Source organism: Apaloderma vittatum, unplaced genomic scaffold (assembly GCF_000703405.1).
Source record: "Apaloderma vittatum isolate BGI_N311 unplaced genomic scaffold, ASM70340v1 scaffold16793, whole genome shotgun sequence".
Taxonomy (NCBI): Eukaryota; Metazoa; Chordata; class Aves; order Trogoniformes; family Trogonidae; genus Apaloderma; species Apaloderma vittatum.
The window spans coordinates 1-10,421 of record NW_009706559.1 but is presented as its reverse complement, the minus strand read 5'-3'; the positions used below and the strand labels follow the sequence as shown (position 1 = coordinate 10,421).

The 10,421-nt window shown below is 38.6% G+C and overlaps 1 protein-coding gene across 1 annotated transcript; it reads left to right on the top strand.

The window, feature by feature from the left end:
- Positions 1–961: 961 nt before the first annotated feature.
- LOC104271236 (TBC1 domain family member 23-like) lies at positions 962–6,334 on the top strand (the record flags this gene model as incomplete). The annotated part of the gene is made up of 4 exons (XM_009865848.1): positions 962–1,050; positions 3,528–3,663; positions 4,666–4,860; positions 6,028–6,334. Coding segments are annotated over 4 exons (502 nt in total), but the record flags the coding sequence as incomplete, so codon positions are not given.
- Positions 6,335–10,421: the final 4,087 nt, after the last annotated feature.

The following is a 10,421-nucleotide window of genomic DNA, read 5'->3' as shown; positions in this document are numbered from 1 at the left end:
GTGGCCCCAGCACTGAGCCCTGGGGGACACCGCTTGTGACCGGCCGCCTGCTGGGTTTAATTCCATTAACCACAACTCTTTAGACCTGACTGTCCAACCAGTTCGTAATCCAGGCAAGAATACGCCCATCCAGGCCATGGGCAGCCAGCTTTTCTAGGAGAATGCTGTGGGAAACTGTGTCAAATGCCTTGATAAGTCAAGGTAGACAACATCCACAGCTTTTCCTTCATCCAGTAAGCAGTATAAGCAGGTCAGCCTGTCATAGAAGGGGATCAGATTAGGCAAACAGGATCTGCCCTTCATGAACCTGTGCTGACTGGGCCTGATCACCTGCTTGTCCTGCATGCATCTTATAATACAGCTCAAGATGATCTACTCCATCAGCTTTCCTGGGACCAAAGTTAAACTGACAGGCCTGTAGTTCCCTGGATCGTCCTTCCATCCCTTCTTATATATGGAGGTAACATCAGCTGAATTCCAATCTGATGGGACCTCTCCAGTCAGCCAGGACTGCTGATAAATGATGGAGAGTGGCTTGGTGATCACTGCTGCCAGCTTCTTCAGCACTCTTGGGTGCATCCCATCTGGCCCCATAGACTTGTGAACATCTAAGTGTTGCAGTAGGTCAATGACCATTTCCTACTGGAATGGGGGAAGGGGGGTCCTCCTGCTTCCTGTCAGTCTCCTAGCTTCCTTTTAATAACAAGGAAGTCTTTATTTTCATTTTATTTACAGCAGTCAGCCTTGCTAAGTAACTGAAACATATGCTTTCACTAACGAAATTGCTTGACGGATCAGTCACGGCTTCTTTGCAGGCAGCTTCGTGAAGTTCTCTCCTTCTCAGTTGCACTGTTGTGTTTACATTTTGCTAGTATGTTATTGTAGGAGTCATACCATCAATTTGAAAGTTACTTTTCTTCTCCCATTCCATGTCCTCTCCTGCCCTTTTCTTTCCCAACAGACACATCAGCAGCAGTGACAGGGTAGGAAGACCCTACCGTGGTGTGAAACCAGTATTCAGCATTGGAGATGAAGAAGAATACGACACTGGTACAGGAGATTTTTCTCTTACCTAGATTAGCTTTTTTAGACAAAATTATTAAGTTTGGCTAAATCATAGAAGTGTGTTTTGCAGCTTTGTCTTACAATATGACATTTTTCTAACTATTATCGTTGATAGTGTTTGTTATGGTGGCACCTAAAAGCAACCAAGATAGAAACACCCTCTTCAAATATATGACAGCATACTAAATAAAAAGATTCTGTGGTAGGCACCAAGCATCCAACAGGAAGAACTAAAATAGATGCGTTTAGTGCATCATTCATGTTCACTTGTTATTTCTGTAGTAAAGATCTACTTTTCTACAATGGTCTTGCATAAGTAAACCTGCAGTTGTACCTCTCTTACTCATGATAGTAAGGAAGATATAGAGGACCTAGTTTGGCTGATAGATCTCAGGTTGAATCTCTAGTATTGGCAGTTAGTGTAACGATCTCCAATTCTGAAAATACAGTTGAAGCTAGACTTAAGATGTCTTATGTGTGCACAGCTCTTCAGTGTTTTAGAGTTGTTTAAATAAGGTTGATGACAAACAGCTGATAATTGTTTGTCTGCTATAAGATTTAGGAAGACACAAAATTAAACTATCGGGCAGAAGCTTTAACACTAACAAGACACTTCTCCAAATGCTGTGTAATTAAGTTTGCACAGTTCTTATGAGCATTTGTAATAGTGTTTGGCAAAGTTTGTGTGGTTTCAAAAAACCAAGTCCTCAAAGATGTATTGTCTAGAACATATTTTCAGTGACAGTTGTTCGCTAATTTTTATTTACGTTTGATTTTAAAAGCACTATTAGACTTAATAAGTAGGCAGAATCACTGCAATGATTTGAATAAGCAAAGCCAACACATATGAAGCAAAATACATTGTATTTTTGGTACAGAAGAATGCAAAAGGTGAACCTGTTTCTGTATAATTGTTTTTGTGAAGTTTTAGTAGATTATTTGTATTAAATAATTTCAATTAGCTGCAGTACTTGAAATCTGCTCTAGGTGGCTCTGCCTGAGTAGGAAAACCACATGACTTCCAGAGAGGCTTTCCATCCTCAGCCATTCTGTGATTCTGTGAAATTAGGATTTTTTTCTTTTCATTTCCTTCAATTTCATAATGTATTTTTGCAGTGAAAACCTTTTCAGAAGTGTGGCTGTAATTCTGAATTGCTTTGAAATAAATAGTTAAACAAAGTGTAGAAAACTGACTTTGAAAAAGACGCTTTAAGGAGGCATCCTTCAATGTTATTTCTGAGAGTAATTTCTGTGGATTTAATATAGGTCATTGTTTTAGATAACTAGATTGCTTAAATTCTAATGCACCACCAAAATTGCTGTGTAGACACAATCACCATATTTAGACATAAAACCAGTATTTTCCAACTAAGTGAGTTTTGGGTGTTTCACAGAGGTCTCTGTTGAAAATTTTGATTTTGAGTATGTTCTTAAACGTCCTTTGAGAAGAAGGTAAACCCAAAGACAATGATTTTTGCTAACGATCCAAGGTTGTTCAAGGTAGTAAGGACAGACCAAGGAATTGAAAGAGTCTTTTTGCTATCCTGAGTGACTAGGCAATAAAATGGCACATGAAACTCTGTGTGTATTGATGTGACATGAGAAAGATGGAAAAAAAAAACCCCAAAACCTAAACAACAAACTCAGTTCTAGTTTCAGAAACAAAATGGTAGGCTGATTTGGCTGTGTCCAGGAGCAGTAGGTTTATCATAAGTAGGTGCCCATTAGCAAGCAGAAAAGCAAATAGAACGCTAGGAATTATGAGGAAAGGAACAGAGAATAAACCAGGTCTTTATGTCACTGTATAAAACGTGCAGTTCACTCACAGATTGAATATTGTGTGTCTTGGACTTCTACCTCAGAAACAGAATGTTTGAACAGGTGAATTTTCAGAGAGAGATAGGATAAGAAGGGTGAGGAAAAATGTGAAACAGGAATAACTGAATATGAGAACTTCTGTTATGTGAAATGGGCAATTTAAGTCAGGGAAAGTGGTCCACAGAAATAATGCCTGGCCTGGAAAGGGATCAGCAGATGTTTTTTTTCTTCTAGTGCAAGAAACTAGAAGCCACAAGAAGAAGCTTTCTTGGAGTGTAGTTGGCATGTTTTTGGTAAAACGTAAATAGTCAGAAAAAGTGTAGATGTAAAATGTTTACATGCCTTCAAAGAAAGTCTGGACAAGTCTATGTAAAGGGATCTATTAAATTTTACTGAATGGACAAAGGGACTAGCCTAGGAAATCTCCTGAGCTAAAAATAGTTGTCTGCTGAGAGAGAATTAAAAGAAAAATACTAGATATGCGTGCCTTTTTCTTTCTTCCCTCTGAACAATTGTTTTATGGCTGGGTGGACCTTGGTTTGAACCAGTGTAGCTACTATAGGTTTAAGTGAATTGAAAAGTTGGCTGATGTTGTGTGAAAATATTTTCTTTTTTAAAATGTATACCTTCTCCCTTCAAAACAGATGAAATTGACAGCTCCTCAATGTCAGATGATGGTCGAAAGGAGGTCGTCAACATCCAAACATGGATAAATAAACCTGATGTGAAGTATAACTTCCCCTGTAATGAAGTAAAAGAAAGTGGACATATGTTTCCCAGGTACTGGAATTAAAAACTGAAAAAAAAAGAAAAGGCAATAAAGTTATTCTTTACATTTAACTAGGAAATTAATATTGTGAAACAACCTAGAACAAAATGTTACTGTTATATTTGCAGTGTTATAGAATGGTCATTATGTACAAAACCTAATATGAAGTTTTGCTATGCAAAACAAGATAGTAAGAAAGATATTCTCAGTATACATAGGCTTATTTTTCAAGACCAGATAGACCCAAGAACCTATGGCTGCAGTTTTTCCTGTCTTGTCTCTGCACATTGTGCTACTTTCCAAGGTTCAGCCTTGTTAATTCTGCAAGAGCAGAACATGATGTCTGCTGTATTTTGGCTTCCCCAAAGAGTACAAATCCTGTTGAATCTGGATAACAGAAAATTATCACAGGCTTTCTCTTGCGTCATGGTCTGTTCTTGTCTTTTACTATTAATTTTATTTCCCCATTGGGTTTATTTTATAGAGTATACGATTAGTAATCTGTCATAGTATTGATTTCTCAAACTGAGCTGGAACTCCACTAGTTGTACCTGCATTCCTTCCATGAAAAAGCCAAAAGTCTTGAACTGAACTGGCAAGTCAGCGTCTCCACGTTCATGCTTGTACAGTGATTGACAATCGTAGAGTGCCAGCATGTCCTTTTAACTCAGGTCTGATGCTCCTCATTTAGATTTGCCTCTCTGTGGGGAGAGGGATGGGACTGGGGTGTGATGGAAGGATGAAAGAGAGAGACTGGAGCCGTTTCCTTTACTCTGTGGGTGGTTTTCTCTGTTATTGAAGATGCCATTCTTGTTTTCAAAAATGGCTATGATACAGTAGTCAAGGAATATCTGAAGTATTTTGTAGACCTTTATAAATAAGAGATTTAAAAAGTATTAAAACTATTTTATCTTGCTCTCTCCATGTAGCTTTTTTTGGTAGAAATTAGCTTTCTAAATAGCTGATATTTAGTTCATTAGCAAATTTAATTTGTATTTTTCTTTTCTTTCAAGTCATCTTCTAGTAACAGCAACTCATATGTACTGTTTGAGAGAGATTCCATCGCGAAAGGGACTGGCTTACATACAGTCTCGACAGGCACTCAACTCTGTAGTCAAAATCACATCCAAGAAGAAACACCCAGAACTGATCACCTTTAAATATGGAAATAGCAATACTTCAGGCATAGAAGTGTTGGCAGTTGAAAGGTAAGCCGTCGCAATAGCAGAGGTGTAACTAGTAACGATATACAGAGTACTGACAATTGGAACCAGAGGCATGCTGCAATTCCCTGAATTGAGTTCAAAAGTAATATTTTTTTGTTTAGGAATAGAAAATTCATATGTGAACTAGAAAAAAGATCTTCCAGCAGAATAAGGAGAGTTTAAGAGGACCCCACAGATAAGAACGCTGTGGTCCACAACAACAGTTGTTGTCGATGGGATATATGCATTTTCTTTTTGTAATATCGTAAATGAAAATGGTCAAGTATCTGCAGCCTCAGGTACAGATTTGTGAAGGTCTTTCTTCTGTGTTAACTTTTTTGAGATATCTGACTCCTTCTGTGTGTTGTACAAGAAGTCCAGAAGCCTAACCTCAAAACTCAGAAACCCTGAAGCCTAGTTCCTGAAGGTTAGGTATTGCCACGCTCAGCATTTGCGTACTTAAGACTGGAGGGGAAGTCAGAGGGATGGGCATGTTGGACTTTTCCACTGGTGTAGCCTCTTGTTGCTTGGCACTCTTTTAACAAAGTTGCTGACACCAGTTGGACATTTCCTCGTCAGTGGTAAGGGCTGTGTGCAGTGGGTGCTGTTTTCACAAGCAGCAGGAGGCGAGTTTCCTGGCTAACTAGGGAAGTTGTTCTGTGCCTCTTGGCCGCTTGGAATTCAATTAGTTTGAGAGCAGGTCAGACAAAGATACATTAAAATGTCGCAGAGAACTTTGCTGCTCAGTGAATTACTTCATCACCACTGTGTTGACTGGAGCAAATCCAGAAGAGAAAGGATCATAAATAAATGATCTAGAGTTATCTATAGGAATTTAAAAAAGCAAAAAACAACAAAAAAAACCCCAACACCCAGACAAGAGAAAACAAATGAGGACTGCCATGCTTCAGTCGGACAGTGCTATCAGTAGAAATCATGAACTGCCTGTTCATGTCAATTGATGAAGAACTTTTCCTTTCCAGGATGGCCTCTGAAATATTTATCAACAAATGGAAAGTATTGGGTAGTTTAAACAGGAAATAAATGTTATTTCCATGGTAGTTGCTCTTAGTTCATGCCAGAGGAAAAATTAAGACAAGAGTTATGGAACTAATACTCAAAACTTTTCAGGTGAATGAATGATGACTTTCTAATTTATTTTTTTTTAAGGTATTTGATTCCAAATGCAGGTGATGCTACCAAAGCCATAAAACAACAGATCATGAAAGTATTGGATGCCTTGGAGAGCTAATAACTAAAGACTTTTTATAAAGAAGAAGCAACCAAGATATGTGGACACAAACTCACTTTTCCAGCTGAATACTAACTTATGAGAAACTTTCTGTTTGCTGATGGGAGTGCCTGAGTAGCAGGCTTAAGATAGGATAAATTATTATTAATTTCTGAATGGGATTTTTTTTTAATACTTTTTTTTGTTCTTTTGAATAAATGTTTATTATAAAGGTCAGTTTGTTTCAGTTTTAATGCAATCTTAATGTGGATGATCTGCTTCTTTGCAAGCGAAGATGCAGCTGAGTTTGCATTAGGTGTATTAAAGGCATGAAGCACTGCCAAATACTGAGAAGCAGTTGAAAACAGACTGCTTTTTAAATTGCTGATCCTTGAAAGTGAAATGTCTCCATTGCCTACAGTCTATAAATTTGATTTTTGTCTACTGGGTAGCGTCAAGGACTGATTAAAAACATATGTCTGTGAGCAGAGCAGATAAAAATCTTAGAAGTACTGACTCCTTCTCTTGAGAAACGGTTAAGTTGATCTTGAGCTGCAGATAAATGGAAAAAAAATGGAGGCAATTTGTAAAATTAAATTTTAAAAAGGTTTAAACTAGGTTACATAATTGGAATTGGTGGTAAGGGTATTTTTAAATACCAAAATGAACTGTGTGCATTAAACTTTTACTACAGGGTTGTGATTTTGTGGGGTTTTTTTTTAATTATGAAAAATTTTCCATTTCATAGGTTGAGGCTCTTTCTCATGTAAAAAGGAGTGTGATGTTTCATGACAGAATACAGTAGTTAAAAACAAGTTACCCTGCTCCTCAGAAACAAAATGTGGAAGATAATTATTAGACCTTTTAAAAACCTTTGGTTCAGCACAGAAGTGAGTTCATGTGCTGATCAAAGGTATATTCAGCAAGAAAATGAATGCACACAAGTAAACTGAAGAAGTTCAAGTGCTATGTACCTCTGACAAATGTATTCATTACACATTGGCTTAATGGATTCAAACATTTGTTTACATTCTTTTAACATCTTCTAAATTAGTTAATGTTAATGAGTTATTAGTTAATGTTATTAATGTTATTAATGTTAATGAGTAATTAGTTAATGAGACATGGCAGCTGTGTGATTGTTTAACAGGAGCTTTCCACTTCTTGCAAGAACAGTTCTTTTGTTGAAAAGCACAGTACAGGAATGTCCTTAAGGCCGAGGCATGGCATCTTTGTAGACTGTTGTGGAAACTACCAAGACTGTGAAAAAAAAGATAATAGAGGTTAGCTTTGTTGCGTGAAGCCTTCTGAGTATTTCAATCAAAACCTGTGAATTGGAACATCATCAGGAGGTTAAATAAACAGCCCTTTATAAAAAACAGTTATCTTAAGTTATTTTACTAGGAATCAAGCTAGGGCACCTTAATTCTGGAACTAATTCCTTCCTTTTTTTTTTTTCCTTAGTATCTGACTAAACACCAATAGAACTTGAACTGTTGAAGATAATTGCATGAAATTGCACCTGGGCGACTGCTCATGTATTTATAGTTTTGCCCAGCAGCTGTTGTATTACATTTTCCTCTTCCTATTCCCTTCTGAAAATATCCTGAAGAGTCTCTGACTCTGTGCCTATTTCAACAATGAGATTTTTTTCATGTAAAGATGTTTGTGTTACTGTTTATAAACTACAGTTGTAAATAAACCAGTACAATTTGAACATAATTTGTTCCTTCAGAAAGCATTTAGTTGCATACCGTGTGAGTTGTCTGAATCAATTAACAGTTTTTCCTAAAGATATTTGTAAAGGGAAGGGAATATGTTCTTTGGAGTGGAAGAACTTGATGATGGATCATAGGGAGCTACTGTCAGTGACATCCTAATGTAAGTATTTCAGAATCTAGACTCACACTAATTGCAATAAATTTTGAGTAAGCGTTCATAGAATGGTCAAAACAAGTTAAAAAATGGTCAAATTATGGAAAAGGTTTTTGTATAAATTCCATACTTCTCAACATTATATTTTTATATTTGGAAAATGTTGACAAAATGGTATGAAACATTTCTGCTAGTCACTGGGAAGCGGGGGGTGGGTAGGGGGGCAGGAACTGTGAAAAGTACACTCAGTTGTTGAACAAATGTATTTGAGGGTTAAATATGAAAGGTGGGTAATGTGTATGCTTCTCTATGAGGACAACAAATACAGACCTTTTAGATTTTCAGTAAGTCAGTTCTTAAATCTCTTCTGTGCAGAAATGTATAATCCAAGCCATTAAGAAGCTAATTTTTAAGGCAGTATGCAAGCTATCAGCAGACTCATGTTACAAAGCTTCGTCCAAGCTATCAATAATTTTCAGTGGGTTTTTTTATGCATCTCTACCCACAGTTTAAAGGCTACTTTTGCATCATAGTGTATTTAATGTGTTTGTTACAAAACTTGCACTGCTAGGCAGAAATTCCAGTTACAGTACTGGAGTGATGGTTATTGAAAAGAAAATTCCAAGTAGTATGCTACTTCCTGTCCTTTTCATCTTCAGAGAGTTTTTTTTTAATTATTTGCCAGAGGCTCTAGTTTTATTTTGCAGGCACTGCTATCTGTATTGTTGAATGGAAGCTCAGAGCTGCTGTGTTGCTCGAGTTTTAATTTTTAATTTTTTTTGGTGACATGAGGTCTGTAGCAGGAAAGAAACACTCTTCTCGGAGTAAGCTTTCCTGCCAGATGGAAGCTCTTTGCCTTTATGTTTCCATAGCTAGGGCCAGTGGTTCTGTGCTCGCTGGTAGCTCTTCAGTCAGCTCACATATCTTTTAGATTCTGATCTGTGTGAGAATTCGTACAGAACTTTACATCCACCAGAAATACTCTGACTATGGAGATGTGATTTTTTTACATTGCCTTCTCCAGATGTCAGTAAAGATTACTTGGCCGTTCTTTCAATTTAGTTCCTGTTATGCCTTACATGTGTGTCTTGGCAGTATATGTAGCTTTTCCTTCTAATGGCATTTTGGCTGTAGTTTCAAAACTTTTGATGCTGTCAAATAACCTTTTACAATGTAGGTGTAGTCTACTGAATGGCTGAAAAAGTTTCACCTTTTGGGGACGCAGGGGGCTGATAGCACGTAATTTGTTCTTTTGGTGGGTGTGCTTAGTGCTTGCAGGTATTTTTGACTTTAAACTTGAAATATACACTGTGTCACTCTCTCATCCATGGGAAACACTGGATTTTTAGCCTGTGCTTTTCACCTTGGAAGGGATGATACTGCTTCACTGCTGCTTCTCTCATTTTGTGTTTTACCCCAAACCTCAGAGAAACAGAGAAGACAGCTATTCTTTGCACCTAGAGCCCTGCAAGGTGTGCTGTTAAAGAGAGGGAAAAAAAGAAAAGTTCATATATGCTTTTTCTACTACCATGGGCACATGTAAAGGGAGAGAGGCCTGCCAAAGAGCTCCTGCATGCCCTCTTCATCTGCAGTTGTCCATTCTGCCATCTTTTGGCTTGGCCAGTTTGGGGTGAGGTGTTCCCTTTACTGCTCCAAGGGGCGGACTGAACGGTTTCCCTCTTGAAGGCAGGTTTGTAACTGCTGCAGGCAGTGGCAGTTGCGTGTTGTGTGGTGATCGTGCGCTCCCCAGACTTCATCTCTTGGCGGGTGTTTCCCGGAACTTCCTTCAGCCCAACATGGGTAAGAGATTGATCACCTCGGGTTTACCCACTTTGTTTTATCTTTGCTTCTTCTGCCACTACGTGCTTTTCAACCTGCAGAGATACTCCTGCGTGAGAAATGCTGCCTCTGCACAGCGTGAATCTGCAGTTCTACAAACATGCTTTTAAAAAGTCCAAGATTAGCTCAGTCGGTTGAGCGTGATGCTGATAACACCAAGGTCACGAGTTCGATTCCCGCTCCGTCCCCATGTGTTGCCTGATCTAGTTGGGAGGCATCCCTGCCCATGACAGGGAGGTTGGACTAGATGATCTCTAAGGTCCCTTCCAGCCCAGGCCCTTCTATGATTCTGTGATTCTGTTATTATAAAATATATGCATTAGGCAGCAGTGTTCTGCATTCAGTAAAGGGGAGCATTTAGTGTTTAAAGGTAGTAGTAAAAACAGCACAGCACTTAGCGTATTGGTGTGTACCTTAGGAGTTGCTGTTCTTGTGAAGGAAGATGGGGATGCTCCAGGTGAATGACTACCTGTAAACTGGGGGGACAAGCCCTTAACAACTACACGGCTGCTGGGGACCAGGTGGTGGGGCTGGGGGGAAAATAGGGTGTGGGGTGCCTCATCCCCTCCTCGTCCCTGCCCTGAGCACGGGCTGCCCCGAGCTGTGTCCTCTAAACTGC